This window comes from Gossypium hirsutum, chromosome A08 (assembly GCF_007990345.1).
Source record: "Gossypium hirsutum isolate 1008001.06 chromosome A08, Gossypium_hirsutum_v2.1, whole genome shotgun sequence".
NCBI lineage: Eukaryota > Viridiplantae > Streptophyta > Magnoliopsida > Malvales > Malvaceae > Gossypium > Gossypium hirsutum.
In genome coordinates, this window is record NC_053431.1 from 106,801,805 (window position 1) to 106,821,956 (window position 20,152).

Genomic DNA, 20,152 nt, shown 5'->3' on the forward strand with positions numbered 1-20,152 from the left:
AAAAAGGACGTGGACCGCTTTGTCACATAGGTTGCGGCACAACTTATCACCTCCCACCCTCGCGGCGCATGTTAGCCCTCTCCCCCACACCTAATCAGCCGCCCACCCACCCCACCCGCCCTTTTAGCCCACAACCATTCTGTATGTCAACAAACCCCACTTTCTCCTCCTCCACCCCCGACTTTATCTCCCACCCCTCTATTATTCTGCTCCTCCCATCTTCCTCTTGTTTCCTCCTTCCTGACCCTTCTCCCCTTTGCTAACGTGCACGACAACCCCTTATCCATCACTCCCACCCACCTCTGCCAAACTGCGCCTCCCTTTTCCCCTATCTTTTAACCTAATCTCATGTCCAACCCATCTTCTCCCTCACCCGAACAGGGTATACCATCCAACACATCGCCTCCACCACCATCGGAAACGCTGCTGTCGCTCCCGGCACCGCCTACGTCCAGATCCACGCCGTCGGCAACCGCCACCGTCACGCCCAACCCAAGGCGGCTCCCTCCGCCTTGTTGGTCTCACGATGAAACCGTCGCGTTAATCGACGCCTACCGCGACAAATGGTATACACTTCGTCGTGGGAACCTTAAAGCCAGCCACTGGCAAGAAGTTGCGGACGCGGTGACTCGGCGCTGCCCTATGGCGACGCCTCCTAAGACGGCCGTGCAGTGCCGCCACAAGATGGAGAAGCTCCGGAAGCGGTATCGGACCGAGATCCAGCGGGCTAGATCTATGCCCGTTTCGAGATTTGTTTCTTCTTGGGTCCACTTTAAGCGCATGGACGCTATGGAAAAGGGACCTAATGTGAAAGCCGATTATAACTCGGATAGCCCAGATGACGAAAACGGTGATGACGAAGAAGATGGGCAAGACCAAGAGTTTTACGACGATGGCTATAAAAACGGCAACCTAAATACGAGAAGTGTACAAAAGTTGTACAGAAATGAGATTGGAAACAACGGTGGAAGTGTCAGCGGTGACGGGAATAGCGGTGGGTTCAGAATTAGGATCCCAACCGGAGTTAGTATAGCTCAGCCAGGGCCAAGATTTTATGGAAAAATAGATCACAAGTACGGTGCAAACCCAAATCCTAACCCCAATATTAACGCGAATTCTCACCCCAGTAAGGGTAATTTTGGTGGGTCGGGTTCCGGATCGGCTTATGGGACTAGGATTTTAAGAGGGTTTGAGGATCTGCCCGAGAAAACGGCAGCATCAGGGAAGAGGGAAAGGGAAAGAGATGCTGTTACAGAGATGGTGTCAGCTATAAAGGTGTTAGGAGATGGGTTCGTAAGGATGGAGCAGATGAAGATGGAAATGGCGAGGGAGATAGAGACGATGAGGATGGAGATGGAGATGAAGAGGACCGAGGTGATATTGGAGTCACAGCAGAGAATTGTTGAAGCTTTCGCTAAGGCAGTTTCAGAGAGGAAGAAGAAGCCCAAAAGAATGCCCTTACCTCAGTCCTAATGGATTTTCCTTACTGCAATGTGTCCAATCCTTTTGACTACGGATTTGCAAGTGTAAGTTGGTGGAATGTTTAGGGGTTTACTTCAATTTTCATCTTTCTTTGTTTGATTATTGAGTGATAGCAATAGTGCATCCTGATCTGCTGTAGCTTTTGCCTCTTTCTGGACTAAATGTAGCTTTGTTTTTTTTTCCTTTTATGAACTTTGCTCCAAATCCTAGTTTTCTCATTGTAATCTTCATTTAGGCATAGGAACATTGTTTGTTTGATATTAGATGTAACGTGTAACGTGTAAGTGCTCTCCCCCCCCCCCCCGATTGCTTTGCTATGCTATCAAGAACATATCTTGATAATTTTGTAGATGACATGGGAACTTTTTTTATCCTTAACAAATGACTCTGTTTAGGTGTAGGAATCAGCAAAGGAACTGTGATTTTAGTTTCATTTTTAGATTATACCAGTTGAGAAGCCCCGTCTTTCGTTGTTGCTACATAAATTGGAATGTATATTACGGCTATGGTTTGTGATTATCGGCTAGCAGAAAAAGTCTTCAAAGCTGGTGTTTCGTTTTGTATGCATAAAGGTGGTTGTTCCTTCAATATGTTAACTGGTAAGAGTTATTTGAAGAGCATGAACCATTGCAGAACAGTTTGGCCGTTGTTTATGGATGATATCAGTATGGGTGGAAGATCAGGGCAGATTACCAATATGTTTAAAAAGAAGCAATTTTCATTCACATCAAATCATTGCGATATGCAATATACAAAATCCAAACACCCTTGAGTTCTTGAAGATAATACACAAGTGGAGTTCACACTGATCAAACTATTGCAAACTCCCTGCCTCAGAAGGACAACAAGCACTCAAAATCAACTCGAAAAAGATTTGTAATAAACAAGATCAAGAATGCACAGAATTATAAGAACAGAATCACATTGTCAACTTCACACTGGCTTTTATACTTGTGAATTTCTGGTTAGAGAACAAGGCATATACCTGTTCTCTTCTTTTGCTTCTTTTTCTTTGCAGGCTGAAGAACAACCTTGATAGCAGCATCAAATACAGCTTTAACATTCTGCAAATTTCAACACATAAATTCTTAATTTCTAGAAAGAATGAACTTTTTAATGAATGTTGTCCTTCATTAATTCTTCCAAAGTACTAACTTAAATCCAAAGCAAGATGCCAAATCAGTGCTGGTGCTCAATGAGTTGATTTTGTCATCATTTGGTCTTTCTGTTAGTTTAAACATTGTAAGACTGCACTTGGGAGGAATGGAAATATATTGGGATCCTCCAGGTATATGTGATAGGCACTTTGGGCTAATAGTTTCATCACAAATAACTCATGCTATACGAACCTGCTGTGTCTTTGAGCTGCACTCTATGTATGCCAGTGCTCCTATTTGCTTCTTCAGTTCAAGACCCTGGGAATAGAATTAAAATATCTGAGTATTCAGATCACAACAAGAACAAGAAAGTATGATTTGCAATCAAGAAGCACAACAGATAAATTTATCTACAGATAAATTTATCTTCTTTGACACACTACAAAAACGCTGTCTTTTCAGTGGTCGAATTTAGGTCTGGCAAAAGTTGAACATGCCTGCCTAAAGATGATAACAGCAGATATAATATCTGCTATCTGGAATGGATTAAAACTCTATACCTTGCTCAATAGACGAGCATAACACTAAATTTGTGAAAGGATGGAGTAAACTTTAAAAAGTTGGAACCAGTCCATTCCCCACTGCAGTCTGCCTCTGCCTGTACAAGTTTTCGAAAAAAGGTTTCTCTTTGTTTGTTTCTGTAAAGCTTTCATAACTGCCGCAACTTACCCTTTCCAGTGATAACTTGTACAGATTCTGTTCTATGTAGGGAAACAACTAATGGTGCCGTGAGCAAGCAGAGAATGAAGAGGTACCTGTTCTGTAGAAATAGTACACGCCCCAGGATAATCGAAGTGGAACCGTCTGTCATCTCTTAAATCTGCAGCCAATATAAATTTATTAACCGAACAAAAGCATGCTTGTCCATGCATGATGATAGATAATCAAATAGAGCTTGTAGCTAGAAAATCAAATGCAATTGAAGTTTGTATACGTTATGTGCGTCCGTTTCTTTTGCGCTCTTTTTTTATGCTGTTCATGTTGGATACAGGTTAAATAAATTTGCGAATTAATCATGAACATACATGAGAATACAATGATGACTTTTCAGGAAAAAAATATATAGTTATAAAGAGACAAGCAACTTTTATGAATGTAAAAAGTGGAAAAAGAAACAAGAGAAAGCACTTCATATTAGTGAGCTCTAGTTTGTTTTCATCAGACATGCTTAATTATCAGAGCCTTTGAACCTGGATTGATAAGTAAAGGCATGACCAATTGCAGAAGCAATACATCAAGGAGGAGAGAATCCATCACCTAGTTTGGTCCCCACAAGAACAATCGGCGCTCTCGGAGCATAATGTCTCAGCTCTGGAACCCACTTCCCCAACACAACAAGGAGAACAAAAGACATAAAAGGAATAAAAAAAACTAGTAGTAAACACATTTCATAAGCTAAGCACAAGGAGCAGAGAACTCACTGAAGATTTAAACTTCAAAAACAAGTAACGAGAAAAAGAAACTCTTCAAAAACAAGTAACGAGAAAAAGAAACTTACTTTTTTCGATACGTTCTCATAGCTGGGCCTACTAATAAGGGAGAAAGCAAGAAGAAACACATCAGCGCCTCTATAACTTAGAGGCCTTAGCCTGTTGTAGTCTTCCTGACCTGAAAGAAATTATACTATCAACACTATGAAATCTATTTTGTCCTGCATATAATCAAGCCGCTGAACGAATTAAACAAGAAAGATGCCTGCTTTCACTAATAATTGATATCCAAAGGCTATTGAAAGACCTTGAACAAGATAAATATGGATGTCAAATGGAAACAATCTCATCCAATGGGGTGTTATAAATTTCAATGTATAAGAAACAATATAGTAGTGTTAATACTTAGTCATGGCAAACCCTTTGCCAAAATGTATAATAGGACCTCAGCACCTTCCTAATGTTCTCTCTCCCCATCTATGAAACCAAAAGATAGTTATAATTTTACAAGCAAACAGAGAAAGCAGAGTTCATTTTGAAGTGAAATTGGCCTTGGCCTTGTAACTTTTGGCACTTTATAGGGTCATTTCTATTGTTTTAATTGCGTTTCAGCTCTTTTGTAGAAGTGATTATGAAAGAAGCAAAAGGAGCAAATACCAGCAGTATCCCATATACCCAAATTGACAGTCTGCCCATCAACCATTACATTGGCGCTGAAGTTGTCAAAAACAGTAGGAACATAATCCTGTAAATTACAAGAAGACACCCCCCAAAAAAAAAACAAAAGCCATTACCACAATTTAACAAGCAAGTTCAATGCAAAAGACAAGAAAATGTATGATCGTACATACAGTTGGAAAAGTGTTGCTTGTATAAGATATAAGGAGACAAGTCTTTCCAACAGCTCCATCCCCAACTGTAACACATTTTATGAATTTCGTTTGTGTTGTAGCTGTTGCCGCCGCCGTCGCTGCCGCCGTACTCATTGTATGCAGTTAAACTAAGGTTTCTTTATCAGGCCTCAGTAGTTTCAGAGCTTTTTTCCCTTTATCTGCGCCATGGTTTGATTAAAAAGAAAGTTAAATATAGAAGGGGAGAGCGTAAAGAAAAGTAATAGAAGTCTTTATGAGCTTTGTGAGGAAAGAAAATTAAAGTAAAAAGAAAAATGGTGGATCGCTTTAATTTGAGCTGACAGAGAGGCAAAAAGAGAAGTACAAAAAAAAAAAAAAAGGAAGGCCATACTGCAATGTCAATATATTTTTATTTCCACGCGATTTTTTGTGCATGTGAAAACATCGGCTCCCTTGAATTCATCAGTTTTTTCTGCTCAACAGATATAAGGGTTAATTTCAATAAATGTCCTTGATTTGTATCTTAGTTTTAAATTGGTATCTAAATTGTAAAAACGTTTTAATTAATTTTTCAAAGTATGAGTATTATGTCAATCACCTCTTTCATCCACCTACATTTTTAGGGGTTAAATGCTAGTTCAAATATGATACGAAACATATTTAAAATACTTTGATCAAATTCTAAACATGTGTACACCTATTGTATAAACAATTTGAGTTTGTCGCTTTTTAAAAGGATAGACAACGTCAATAAAATTTATAAAAAGCTATTTTTTAACATGAAGGTCTATGATGTCCATAAGGTAGGTACACAAAAAGGCGAATCCAAGGGGTAGGAAAGAGCCATGACCCTTCAAAACAAACAAAAAAAACTTGGAATTTTGATAAAATTATAAATTAATATATGATAAGTTTTCACCTTTTTCTCCCAAAAAAATGTTTAAACCCTTTAAGAACAATGAAATCATGAATTATAATACATAATAAAATTCTATTTTTACCTCTCAAAATTTTATTTTCAATTCCCTCTAAAAATATTTCTCGATTAGCCCTTGGGTACATATATATTTAAATATGCTTCATCTTAGATTTGAGTTGGACATTTAATACTCAAACTAATAATTAAGTTGCTAGAAGGACCTAACCGATATTGTACCAATATTTTAAGATTTAATTAAAATATTTAAAATTTAAAAGCTGATTTAAAATCTAGATGATATTTGCTAGAATTAACCCTAATTATAATTGACAAAGTAATACGTTTTTTAAATTTTTTTAATATGGATTTATTTTTGTATTAAAAGTAAAACTTTACTTCGTTCTTTGCACTTGATTTTTGAAAAATGATTAAAGAGTTTAGCCGAGACTTGCGATAAGTGTGAAGCACGAGAAGCGACAGCGCGTGGACAGCGCGCTCTTCGGACCCTAAAGATGACAGTGGAATAGTTGTCGGATTCGGACCCAGCAGCAAAGGCCAACTTTAAGGGAAAAAAAACTGAACATTCAATCACGCGCTCAGAGGAGTGAAAACACCCTTAGTGTTGATATTGTTAGTACGTATAATAACTATCCAACGAAGTATCTTTTATTCCCAGTCACGTTGAAAATGGGATATGACATGAAACTGTTTTTTTTTTTTTCAAAGGAAATGCTGTTTTTTTTTAAAAAAAACTCTTATGTTTAGGGTTTAATAAATTTCACTAAAGATTGTTCCTTTTTATGAAGAATCCTATTATTTCAGTTTGAATAAGCCTGCATTATCTTTATTTGGTTAAAGGTTTGCATTACATTTATTGACTTTATGCGCTGCACATGCTATTCACTTTTTTTTTTTTGTTCAAAGGCATCCATTTTCCTCATCCATTCAATTGCTGACTGTGGAAGTAGTAAGTAGGGTGCTGACAGCCTTTGCATAGCATGACATAACCAACACTATGTTTGAACCCCAAAAAAAAATACCCACCAAGACTATGATTTTCGGTGTTCCCTTGCTATTCAACAAACTGTGTCTTCCAGGGCTTAGGAGGAGCTGCAGTAGCAGTGGAACTAGTTTCATAGCCACTGTGAACCTCTCCATTGTAATCTCACAAGGTTTGTATTATATGCACTCCTTTGTTAAGAATCTGATAGCAATCATGAGAGGTCCCAACTCCTCCAACTATCAGCTTGACGCCTTAGCCACATGGCTATTCAACTTATAATCATGTAATCCAAAAATTACAATGTAAATATCAAAGCATATCTCAGAACATAAAACTTACATTTGTCTTGCTAGAGTAGGTAATCCATTATCAACATTCTTGCTACCTGTCTTTCCTAGTAAACTACACAATTACTCCTATTCAATATTTTGGGAGGAAAGGTTGAAAATGAGGGTTTGGAGTATGGGCTTATACTTAATAAAGTTGCCGAGGTTTTCGTTTTCAATCTCATTTTCTGTTGGTTGAAAGAAGAGAGTAGTGACACATGCATTGTTTAATGAATGAATGGAATAATAATTTAGAGGTAAAGCTTGATTTTCTATGGGCCTGAGACTTGTAGCCTGTTCTGTCCATGGGGAATCCATCCAAGAATTTTAAAACAAAAAAAAATCTCCCCCAAAGACAACAACTGGACAATAGGGAAACCCTGGCTTCTCCTTTCTCTCATTTTTACCCCAATTTGTCTCCTTTCCCTCTTCTTCATCCCCACCTTCTTCAACCTCCGACTTTTTTTTCTTTATATTCTCAAATAAAAACCGTTTTTTGCTTCATCCCCACCCTGCGAAAACCCTTTAATTTCTCAATTCCAGGGCTTTTTCTTCATGTTACTCTCCCCTCACGGCGCCATGAATCCAAAAAAGCTTGATTTTTTGCCCCTGCATTGAAAAAAGTTGGGAGCTTTTGCGAATTTGCGTTGTGAAAGGTAAAAAAAAAAAAAAGTTATGTATAGTCATAGAGATCGAGGAGGAGGAAGGGGAGGACCGTTGGATCGGAAGCGCATAAACGATGCGCTGGACAAGTCTTCCCCGTCCACTTCGAGGGGCTTCAACAGCAAAGACAAAGGAAGACCCTCTGTTCCTTCAACTTCCGCTGGTAAATCCCTGCTTTCTCATCGCGATTCACGTTCCAAAGCCAAATGTTCTGCTGGTAAGTTACTTGTCATTCACTTTCTCTCTTTGTTTCTGCTTTTTCCCCCCTTCGATTAATCTGTAGTGAAACGTCTATTGCGTCGAATGCATTGACTGGCTTGTTTAATTTGATTTGGAATGATATAGGTGTTTAAATATATTTGTGTTTCCATGTTTTGGTAATCTGAAAATTTTGTACGTTATTCCCTTCCATTGAGGTTGTTGATTTAATATAATAAATTTCAAGTTTTTTACCATGTTTAGCTAGGATTAGGGGTAGGGGTAGGGATGCCGGTAATTGAACCCCAACTTCGAGCTCTTATGCCACACAATGTAAGAATCTTGCTAAAAGGTTGTTGGCGGATTTCGTTTTTTTTTTTTTTTATCCGGTAAAGTGTAAACCTTACAATTTATCTTGTTTTGATTTTGCATAAGATGCAATGGAGACTATTAAGAATCTCAGATCATCAGTCATGAATGATATAAGCAAGTAACAAAATGTGAGGTACTTCTCTATTACCTGCTCATACTGCCTTTATTGCAGAGGAGTCAGAAACCGACAGTGAAGAATCAGACGTTAGTGGTTCCGAGGGAGATGACACGTCTTGGATTTCATGGTTTTGCGGTTTGCGAGGCAATGAGTTCTTTTGTGAAGTTGATGATGAATACATCCAAGATGACTTCAATCTTTGCGGGTTGAGCAGTCAAGTTCCATATTATGACTACGCCCTTGATTTAATATTGGATGTTGAATCTTCTCATGGTAAGCATGTTCATTGACTTGATTTTTGTATATAAATTTTGGATGATTTGATATCGATTCGAGGTGCTATGGTTTACCAAATTACCATTGTTTAGCAGATGTTTTTGCCGCCTCATCCATAATTCTTCTCTGCTGTCTCGGGTCTAAAGTTTGATAGTTTGTTTTTTGGATTTTCATGAGGATTCTGGCCACTAAAGAATTTAGAAGGGTAGATCAAATTTTTCTTGGGAAATAAGTTGCAAGACAGCCAACTTAATTTTGGTAGTTCAGTTAATTTGGAACCCCCACATAGTCGACTCTTCACTGACTCCATAACTCACTGGATGTTAATTTGATCACTCTTGTTCTTGCTCGAGACAATCTTTATTATTTTGAAGTGCTTTTTCTTTTTACTTCTGAGTTTTTTACTATTGCTGCAGAAAGTTAACATCAGAAATATTACACCAAGTGAATTGAGGAACCACATTGTTGCAATTATTTTTAAACCTTGTGTTTTACGGCATTTCTGACCATATAGTTTGCAGTCATAATGTCGGTGTCTAATTCGCTACTTTTCATGCATTTTTAGTTTTGCTTTGTATAATATGTCATGTCTGCCCCTATGCTTTTAATGTCAAGTTTTTTCCTACAAAACATGGTTCCAAATTTTGTTTCTTGATGCTCAAGTAAATCAACAGCCATCAATGAACATTGATTCTTGCGATTAAGTAAATGTCTTTTGGATTTTATAGGTGATATGTTCACCGAAGAACAGAATGAATTAGTTGAATCAGCTGCTGAGATGTTGTATGGTCTTATACATGTACGTTACATATTAACTAGCAAGGGAATGTCTGCTATGGTAAAATTGCTTTCATTTTTCCTGTTTCTTCTTTGCTTTCCATTGACTTCATGGTATCTCTGTTTACAAAGTTCTACTTTGAAACTTTTATCTCAGTTGGAGAAGTACAAAAGCTACGATTTTGGGAGATGCCCTAGAGTTTATTGCTGTGGACAATCTTGTCTTCCAGTTGGTCAGTCAGATATTCCTCGTGCCAGTACCGTGAAAATCTACTGTGCAAAGTGTGAAGATGTATATTATCCTCGGTCCAAGTATCAAGGCAGTATCCTTTTTATTTCATGTACTATGTTACTTCTCTTCTTTTTAGGAGAATTAACTAAATCACCTAGTATGCTTGTGTCTTACACTACCCTCTTTGTACATGCATTTTAAGTGGCCCCCTACTATGGCAAATATATCTCTTAGATGATATTGGCCTCGCATTGATCATAAATCTTTTATCCTGGAATTCTTTTTTACATATTGATCATGACAATTGGATCTGACATTATATGGATGTATGCATTTCCCTACATTCTTCCCCAAGTCAGTGCTTGTCTTTCTTTTATAACATTCTTCTCCCCATATTTGATGATGGGTTTGGTGGGTCAAGTCTGCACATACTTTAGTGGGAGACATGCTATCCTTTTCCTTTGTCTCTGAATCATGAATATATACATATAATGTCTTTGGGCATGTAAGATGTATTTCATTTTGCCTCTTGGAAAGGTGATGTCGAACTCAAAATGCGTGTCGATTAAAAGCTTGATATCAAGTCCTTTGCCACTGGCATTACTGTTGTATTACTTTGATATACAGCTTCATATTCTTGACATGTTAAACAAGATATCGATGGAGCATACTTCGGGGCGACATTTCCACATCTATTTCTGATGACGTATGGACACCTAAAGCCACAAAAGGCAACGCAAAACTACATCCCCAGAGTATTTGGGTTCAAGATCCACAAGCCCTGACCTGACCTACTTGTGCTTGTAGGAGTTTTGTGTTGAGAGCGTCTGGCCATTTTCACTTAGCTTTGGTGCTTCCTTGGTTGCGCTGCCCAGCATGGTGAAATACATCAATTGTTACGATTGACATGCCAATCAAAATGTTTCAAACCTGTTGGTAGTTGAGCACAGCATATTTCTGAAATTTATGTAATGTATTTGATTATTAATGTATATGTTTAGAATTTAAATTATCTAACATATATTTATGTATATATAATAATAAACATTTTGTCCTTAAAATTGGATGAAAAGTGCTCAACGGAGTGCTCCTCCAGACCTCAATTCAATTTTCACTTATAGATAATACTTGAGTGCGTTCTGCCTGGCTTTGATTTAAGGTATTATGCATAACCTGAGTACACACAGCTGACAATCTTTTCACAATTCTGTACTGTACTCATCCATGGGTGATGTGATTGGCATAGCATTAAGACAAAGAAGAAGGATGGTAATGTATTGGAGTCTCATACGTAACGTAAAAGGGGTATGTGGTTTACTTAACAATAACCTCCAGTTCAGCCCACTCCCCTCTTCCGTATTAAGAAACAGACTCCGCATCTTCCTAACATGTCATGTTGATGTTGTGATGTGATGTGATCCATGCACCATTATATGCATTATGCATGTCTCTTGCCCTATCTTTCTCATATCAAGGCTACTTGGTGGGACACCTTCACTATAAATAATCCTTTCCTAGTCCGGGAGATATTTTTAGAGCACCCAAATTAAGTTAAAAATTTGCAAGTTAAAATATAAATTTTGATTGTAAGTTTAAAGCTTTATCAATTAAATCACAATTTTATTATTTTAAGGGACAAAATATAATTTCATCATAATTTTTGAATATTAAAAAAGTTAAAACATAATTTTTTTTATTTTAGAATAGGCACGAGTGTTTATACTTATTTAAATTTTTTATCTTAAATTTGAATATTATAAGTTATAACTAAAGAAAACGTTATTTAACTTATTTTCGAATTTAATCGAATTTCAATGTAGCAACCAAATATTAATTTTTTTAAAGGATTCCCTTCCCTCCCAATGCCAACATCACAAACCCAAGTGGGTTCCTTATCTTTTACGTCATCCAACTTTGGCCTCATTATTTCCTTTATCCACTTATTTAGATTTTTCTTCACATTCTTTAAAACATCCACAAATTATACCTCACATGTTATTCCTCTTTAACCTTTAAATCATTTTAAATTATATATTTAAACCATTGATATTATATAAATAAGGTTCTTTCATTATTAAAATCGTTAATTTAATCATTAAACAAGATGCTATATATTTTATGTAACATAATTTAAAATAAAAATTTTAAAGAAAATGAATATTATAAAATAGATGTTGCAAAAATATTGATTTTTGAGCTTTACATCAACTATCTTCCACTCTTTTTTTTTTTTTTGAGTTTGCTTCATTTTTAGTTTTAAATTTTAAAAGTAATGTGACTTACTTTCATTAAAATTTTATTTTATATTATGTCACATAAGACTTTACATGTCATTTAATGATTAAATTAATGGTTTTAATAATAGAAGAACCTAACTGACATAACATCGATAGTTTAGAGATATAATTAAAATATTTTGAAATTTAAAAAAAAATTTAGAATAAAAAATATAATTTGAGATGTTGGGTGCAATTAATTTTTTAAAAATATTGGTTAATCACATGAGGAGCAAAAAGTAGCTTTGGGATTAACATTTTGACAAGCATATAAAGATTAATTATTGGTATTAGTTTCCCTCGTGTCATTATTGAAACAATTCTAAATTAAGTTCTCGGGTAATTTTGATTCTTGGTCACTCTGGCTTCGTTTGGATGGGCGATTGACTGCGGTGCGGTGCGTTTAACTTATTTTTTGCCTCACGCTACAGTATCGCTACAGTATCTAATCTCACCGCCACTGCTGTTTTTACACTAACCGCAGCTAAACGCACCGCCCATCCAAACTCACCCTCAGTTTAGCATTAACTTTCATTCAAGTCACAAAACTTTTATTCTATTTTATTTCATTATAAAATTTGTTATAGAAAATTTCCTGAAATCCGACCCATTTCGCGAGCCAGCCATGGCCTCGTGAAATGCCTCACCACTTTGCGCCTACCTCGCTAGCCCTCCTCGCAAACCATTGTTTCGTCACTTCGTAGGATGCACCTCACCACCTTACGGAAATATCGTCCCCACTTGCGAGATGCAACCTTCTAGCCATTTCTCCACCTCGTGTGGTCACAAACTATCTATCACTAGCACTATGTAAGGTGTGATCATCTCACCACCTTGCCAAGTAAATACGAGGGAGATTATGTGTGAGCACTCTACACACCACCAATATCTCAAGATGTGGTCCATATGTGAGTTGATCCCATCATGTTCACATTCTAATGGAAATTTTTACATTAAATTTAATTAATGAAACTGCCATCATTGGTCTGATTTGTTAACAATAGAAGTACAAATGATATAATTTGAAAGAAAAAAACTACACAAAAGTTCATGACTTAAATAAAGATTGATGATAAATTCAATGGCTTAAATGAAAAATATTCTAAATATTCATATAAATTTTATTTATTTTTTAAATTGTTTTTATCAATTTTTAAAAACATGTTTTATTTATTTGATCACCAGAACAATAGTTCAATATTTTATTTTAAAAATAAAAATAAATATTTAAAGAAACAGAGATAAAATTATAAAATTTTAAAAAGAACAAAATTAAAAAAGCTAAAAATAAAAATTTTCCATTCAATTAAGAACTAAAAAACTTAAACAGAATGATTTAATCTTTGAGAGGGACTCAAATAAATTTTTTTAGGCTACGCATTTAATCAGATTTAAATTAATAAAACCGAAGATTCAATTAATTCAAGTGATAATATATAATAAAAAATATATAGTTGAGAATCGATTAAATTAATTTTTTTTAACAAGAAATTGAAAACTTTCATTATAATTTGGTTATTTTTTTAAAAAAAATAATTACTATAATTATTAAAATAATTAGATTAGTAAAAAGAGGATAAATCTAACCCATTCAACTGCCAATATAATTCTTACAACGTGGCTAAAAAGTATGATTCAAATTAGTATGATGATGATGATGCCGGCGTTAAAGCAAAAATGATTGGTAGGTGCAGGCAACTGGGTCTGCTCCCATTGGCCCCAAACTGAATCATTTCTTTTTCTTTGATTGAAATTGAAGTCAAATAGAGGGAATGGCATTAAGGTAATTTTGTACGTGGCGGAATGGCGCCGATTTAACGAGCTCTTGAAGCGGCGGCTAAAGATACCCAAGCATGTGAACAGAAGCCACGTGGGTTCATGCTATTGGTGGTTCTGAATACCCACTTTTTTAACAACTCCTCTGTCCTCAGTTGGCGCTTAGGATGAAAAAGGAAACAACTTATTTTAAATTTTCTCTCAACTCAAATAGATTAAATAAATAATTAAAAGAATAAAAAATATTAATTCAATCCAAAAAATTTATGAAAATACACATAAAAAAACTTATCTTTGTTGAATCGAAATAATAATAAATTAAATACTTCTTTATTTCGGAAAAAAACAAATACAAAAAATAATGAGAATAAACAAAAAGGGCCACTCCATTATTGGTTTATTAAAAAAAAAAAAGGTTTGGCGATGATTACCATTAATTCCACGCTCATGTCTTCTTTGTCTTTTAACAGTTATTAGAGTGAAAAAGAGAAAATCTCTCCTCTGCACACAAAGCAAAGCAAATGAAAAGAAAAGTGATTTGAGAAATTTCCAATCTATTCAAAGCAATAGGGAAAAAAAAGTTAAAGAGTGAATTGGAGGGAAATTGATTTTTACGTATGTAATGCATCAGAAGAAATCGGAAGTTCAGATCGGAAAAGAAAGCAGCGGCGTCTCCTCCGGTTTTAATCCCAAACCTTCCACCGTTCACCACCACCACCACCACCACCACCAGCATTTCAATTACCACCACCGTTTACAACAGCTTTCCGATACAACAGCGCCGGCGGGTACCGGGACGTCTCCGGTTTACGTTTTCCCTCAGATAATTACTCAGAGCTCGTCTGGAAATGATGCGATTCCATCTCCTCCGTCTTCATCTTCCACTTCTCCGAACCCTTACAAGAGACCCCTTTTGACCCAAACGCCGTCTCTCACCAAATCCCCTACTTTGTACCGTTTCACCCCTCCCCCGCAGTTCAATTCCCGGAATACGGCGTCGTTCTTTTCCTTCTCCGTCGCTGCTAAATCATCCTTTTATCGAATCCTCCACCGTTTCAAGCACCTGCGTCGTCTTCGAGTTTACCTACGCTTAATCCTCCTTTTATCTCTCCCCTTTTTGTACTTCTTACTTTCACCTCCAAGCCACTCCCTTTTACTTGACTTCCTCACGGCTTTTGCTTTCTCGGTTGCCCTTCTTTTTTCCCTCAACCTCGCCCTTCCTCGCCTCCCTTCTATTCGACTGTTCTTAGCCCGTTCGTTTCCAGTTACGCTCAAGTCATCATCTTCACTATCGAGGTCGCACTTACCAGTGTTTTGGTCAATTGGGTCTCGGTCAAAATCCGAAAAGAGATCGAATTCAGGGTGTTGGGTTCAAGTTTATAGCAACGGAGACGTTTACGAAGGGGAATTTCATAAAGGCAAGTGCTCAGGGAGTGGCGTTTATCACTATTATATGAGTGGACGATACGAGGGGGATTGGGTAGATGGGAAGTACGACGGCTATGGGGTGGAAACATGGGCGAGAGGAAGCCGATATCGTGGGCAGTTTAGGCAGGGTCTTAGGCATGGATTCGGAGTTTATTGGTTCTACACTGGGGATGTCTATGCTGGTGAGTGGTCTAATGGGCAGAGCCATGGCTGTGGAATCCATACCTGTGAGGATGGAAGTCGATATGTTGGGGAATTCCAATGGGGTGTCAAGCATGGACTTGGACATTACCATTTTAGGTAAATAATTCTGTATTTTCTAGGTTTCTTTTGGCTTATGCTATGAATAAATTCCGAGTTTTTGATTCTTGCTATGAGATTCTTTGTGTCTGAATGAATATGCTTAGTAATTTGTTGTTGTTGTAGATTTTGGATGAAATTTTTCTTACAAAATGGTTTTATTATACTATTACTACATGTATGCTTAGGTAACAAAGCTGATGGTATTGTTGCGTTATCACTTATCACCCTAGATTGTAGAATCCGATTGGGAACCTTGTTCATTTTTTGCCCTGTTTTTTTACATGTATTAGCTTGAATAACTGATAGGTGTCATTGGAATATAGCTCAAGCTATGTAGGAAAGTTAGGTTTTATGTTTTAAGTGCATTTTTGCAATGTGAGGGTGGCCTTTTCATACAAATGAAATTACTGTCTATCTACTTTATGAGCATAGATTTATGAACCTTCTGATTTAGGAATGGAGATACATATGCTGGGGAATATTTTGCAGACAAGATGCATGGATTTGGTATGTATTGTTTTGCAAATGGCCATCAGTATGAAGGTGCTTGGCATGAGGGCAGACGACAAGGACTTGGAATGTATACATTTAGAAGTGGGGAAACACAATCTGGTCATTGGCAAAATGGAATCCTTGATGTCCCAAGCACACGGAATAATACCTATCCTGTATCTCCTGTAGCTGTCTATCATTCTAAAGTACTTAATGCTGTTCAGGTAAATTTTTTTTTTGGTGCCATAGGTTGTAATAAGTTTTCCCAATCATTGCTTGGCCTGATGGCCAACCTTAAACGGTTTGTATTTAAAATGTAACTCACTGATGTCAAATATTAGGTGTAATATATCCAAAGTGTATGGAAGACATGCCTAATACTTTCAAGACTCGACAGTTTCAAATTTTTGCATGGCTTGTATTTTGTGGTCAAGAATTATGCTCTGCAATGCAACACAGTTTGCTGTACTTGCAGTCTTCAGTGTGGAGCAGGGACATGTCTGATTGTTTTTTTTCATTTGTCAGGAGGCAAGAAGGGCTGCAGAGAAAGCTTATGATGTGGCCAAGGTAGATGAGAGAGTGAACAAGGCAGTAGCCTCAGCTAATGGAGCAGCCAACGCAGCAAGAGTAATTGCAGTAAAAGCAGTCCAAAAGCAAATGGATCATAACCACAATAACAACAATGCCGTGTGAGACTTCTGACAATAGCTCGTTTGCATTTGAAACTCAATGAGATAGCAGCAAGAGGATGATGGCTTACGTGACTTTCTTTTCATATAGCCTTGTGTTTTATATTGTCATCTTCTTACAGTCTTCATTCTTGGCTGAAGAGCATTCAGATCCTTTTTAACATCAAAAGCACATATACATGCTGGGAAGAAATTCCAAGCATAGAAGTGAAGGTGGAGAGAGAGATTTGATGGCGGTGGTGGTGATTACACCATTTTCTAATTAACTTTAGATATCCTATCTTTGTACAGTTTTTGTAAAGATGAGCTAGATATATGAAAAGAACCATATATACATGGTGGGCAGTTGAAACCTGATCCGGTCAATGCTGTTGTATGTGAACTTAATTGGCTTTTGCAATGAAGAAAACCATGTATGTATGGTAGTGTTGGATCTCAAAGTTAAAATGCTTTGACATTAAGGTAATCAAGAAATGTAAAAGTCATTTCCCCAGGTTCTTCCCTGTAAATTGTGACATTTCATTATGTGGGCTTTACTACCCCCGTGGTGATAGTGGTTAATGTTTAAAGGGCAAAGGAAATTTGTTTTGACACGATTTAAACAGTAAGAGCCTAATTGTTGGAAAAGAAATATGTTAGAAACCAGAGATGGATATATCTAAGATATAAAAAAGTTAATAAGAAAAGCTGCTTCAATAACATAATCCATTTTAGTCAATATTAGCATAAACGATGACGTAATCTAAACACCAAAACTGATTCCATTGATTCATGAGTTCAAAATATACCAAAAAGCAAATTTGTTTAAAAGCGGTAACACAAGGCATTGCATTCACTTCCATAAATCAAGAAAATGAAAAGCACAAACGCACTTTATAAAACGAGTTTTAACTCTCGGTCTGCTCCCTAAGCCTCCGAATGGTGCTCCTGACTGTCACAGCACTTGCAGTGCTGCCATAGACAAAAAAAGAAGTAAATTAGAGAGAGAACACAATGCCATGAGCAAGTATAATTACAAACAATGGTCAACAGATTCTTACTTCAAAGTGTAAGCACCCCCTGCTTTCACTTTTCCACAGTCTTTGCATCCCCAAATTCCGACTGCTTTTCTCTTCACCGCATACTGCATTCATTGAATTGCTAGATTAAATAAGCCACTATCGAGTCAATCAAGTCATCTGAAATCTCAAACTAGAAGGAAACGAATGCTAATAAGAATGAAAAAAATACCTTTCCACAGAATTCACAGAAGTACTTGCTGTGTTGACTGACTTCCATCTTTTTAATCTGCTTGCGCAGACTAGCACCATAACGGGTACCTAAAATTTACCAGTTGTTAGCAACTTCCTATTTTTCATCACACAAAGTACCTAAAACGAGTCAAGTGTCACAAACTGTTGTGCCCAGTATCCAAATCATTAAGCAATAAACACAATATCTAACTATCCAGTTATCAACCACACCATGCAAGTAAAATTCGTAATAATGAAAATAAGATATTCGACCCCTATTAACAGTCTAAGATCCCTCATTCCAGAAATTGATGGCACTACAATGACACAACAGAATAGTTCAGATTATGGTTCATTTCCCAAGAAATATACCGAAAAACAGAGATTATAAACCGTGATAAAAGCTAAATAGAGCGCATACCATATTTCCCAACAATACCGGCCTTCTTGGTTCTCTTTGTCTGCACAGATTTGAAGCGATGCAGAGCTAAATCAGCTACTCAGTCGAGATTCATAAAACTACATACTTTTAACATGTTCACAATCAAACAAATAATAGTATCAACTAAAAACAGAACATAGTTTCCACGAAATTAGAAAGCCAAGTTCTTTTTACTTTTAAGTTTCACTAAAGAAACAAGCTAGCTTTTAATTGAATCTTAAAACGTTAGAGAATTAATCCATTTCCACTACTCAAGAACAGCGCAGAAAAATATATCAACATGGATTAAGAATATGTGTCGATTGGAAACTTAAGAAAAATATATATATATAAAAAATTGTAGTTAATTGAGATTAAAAACGGGAACCTCGTGATAAATTGAAGAAGCAATTTCAGTGAAAGAAAGCGTACCATATTGAAAGGCTTCAGATATGCGAAAGAGGAATGGAACAAAAACCCTACAAATCCCGCTTGAAATCTGCGCGGCCAAGTAAATAGAGACGGAGAAGATTATTTTGTTTTATATAGGCTTAAAATTATTTGCCCTAAAACCCGACCCGGATTCATCGGTACGCGGCCCGTTAAGGTTTTAATTATCGTGGGCGGAAGATATAATCCGAATATATACTACTAATGGATTGACTTTTTTTTTAAGTACTTAAATAAAATTTGGATGTTTATACTTAAAAATATAAAAATTCAATTCTCCTAAATTTTTTATTGAAAGTTTATAATTTTAAGTGTTCAAAATTTATAATTCTTTTAAAACATTATGAATTCAATAAGCATACCTAATAATAATAAGTAAGTTTTAAATTTTGAATTAAAAAATAAAATTTTAAATCAAAATAAATAAAAAACAATAATTCAATATTTTTTTTAGTTCGCTTCAACTGGTTATGAGCTATTTACTCAAAAACTAGTTCAAATTTTATTCAACTCTTTATTCATATTAATATATAAATTGATTCTTGATTTAATCCGATTTAAAAAACTGTCATTTTAATAGTTACTCAATTTCATAAAAAAAATGTATGATTTAATAAAAATGTTATGAGAAATATATAACAATGTATAAAATTATCCCAAATGCCAAGAGTAAGGGTGTTCAAACGATTAATCAAATTGAACTTATATTAACCGAACCTTTTAAACCTTTAACCGTTAACCAAATCGAATTTTTTTCAAAAAAATTAATCGAACCAAAATATTTCGGTTAATTCGGTTGGTTAACCGAAATTTATATGTTTTTTTTTGTTAAAACAAGTATAAAACATATTAAAAATCTAATAATATTCATTTGATCAATTTATCTGAATTAGTAATAGCCTAATACATATAATATATAATATTATTTATTAAGTTCCATTAATTATCCAATTTCAAACTTAATTAACCGTTAATCAAAATTTTAAAAAGTCTTTAACTAACCTCTGACCATACTAAATCGGTTAACTGAATTAGATCGATTAATTTGATTTTAACTGAAATTTAAACAACCCTAACTACAAAATAGCTCAATTTTGAGATAAGTAATTATGGTAATAGCTCAATTATTATTATTTTTAAATAAAAATAATTTATTTATATGTTATTTCTCAATTCATTTCATATTTTCCCAAAATTTTAAGTGATTCAAATTTTTTTTTAAAATGTTCACATCATGCTTTTTATATTTATCATGTCCTTAAAGTGTTGTGATTTTTTATT

The 20,152-nt window shown here is 35.7% G+C and overlaps 5 protein-coding genes across 6 annotated transcripts; 3 read left to right on the forward strand and 2 right to left on the reverse strand.

Annotated features, from left to right (window-relative positions):
• Positions 1-215: 215 nt before the first annotated feature.
• LOC107900802 (rac-like GTP-binding protein 5) lies at positions 216-5,315 on the reverse strand. 2 transcript variants are annotated; one of them, XM_016826514.2, is made up of 7 exons: positions 4,921-5,315; positions 4,727-4,814; positions 4,138-4,247; positions 3,897-3,960; positions 3,395-3,459; positions 2,832-2,897; positions 216-2,546 (listed from the first exon to the last, which is right to left on the reverse strand). In XM_016826514.2, the coding sequence occupies exons 1-7, from the start codon at positions 5,053-5,055 to the stop codon at positions 2,448-2,450; spliced, it is 627 nt and encodes a 208-aa protein (XP_016682003.2). In that variant the 5' UTR covers positions 5,056-5,315; the 3' UTR covers positions 216-2,447. The 2 variants fall into 2 exon arrangements, 1 of the variants encoding a protein (XP_016682003.2); XR_005899411.1 differs by having other exon boundaries at positions 2,337-2,546; positions 2,638-2,897.
• On the forward strand, positions 349-1,670 carry LOC107929666 (trihelix transcription factor ASIL2). The gene has a single exon (XM_041074353.1). The coding sequence runs from the start codon at positions 349-351 to the stop codon at positions 1,471-1,473; it is 1,125 nt and encodes a 374-aa protein (XP_040930287.1). The 3' UTR covers positions 1,474-1,670.
• Positions 5,316-6,837: 1,522 nt separating the features above from the next.
• Positions 6,838-10,816, forward strand: LOC107929691 (casein kinase II subunit beta-1). The gene is made up of 5 exons (XM_016861187.2): positions 6,838-8,048; positions 8,574-8,792; positions 9,524-9,633; positions 9,730-9,895; positions 10,459-10,816. Exons 1-5 carry the CDS (start codon positions 7,844-7,846, stop codon positions 10,587-10,589), a joined length of 831 nt encoding a protein of 276 aa, XP_016716676.1. The 5' UTR covers positions 6,838-7,843; the 3' UTR covers positions 10,590-10,816.
• Positions 10,817-14,246: 3,430 nt separating this feature from the next.
• On the forward strand, positions 14,247-17,261 carry LOC107929671 (uncharacterized). Its single transcript, XM_016861163.2, has 3 exons — positions 14,247-15,584; positions 16,042-16,303; positions 16,605-17,261. Exons 1-3 carry the CDS (start codon positions 14,479-14,481, stop codon positions 16,770-16,772), a joined length of 1,536 nt encoding a protein of 511 aa, XP_016716652.1. The 5' UTR covers positions 14,247-14,478; the 3' UTR covers positions 16,773-17,261.
• Positions 17,262-17,511: 250 nt separating this feature from the next.
• Positions 17,512-19,037, reverse strand: LOC107929672 (60S ribosomal protein L37a). The gene is made up of 5 exons (XM_016861164.2): positions 18,854-19,037; positions 18,422-18,461; positions 17,999-18,087; positions 17,809-17,891; positions 17,512-17,719 (listed from the first exon to the last, which is right to left on the reverse strand). Exons 1-5 carry the CDS (start codon positions 18,854-18,856, stop codon positions 17,656-17,658), a joined length of 279 nt encoding a protein of 92 aa, XP_016716653.1. The 5' UTR covers positions 18,857-19,037; the 3' UTR covers positions 17,512-17,655.
• Positions 19,038-20,152: the final 1,115 nt, after the last annotated feature.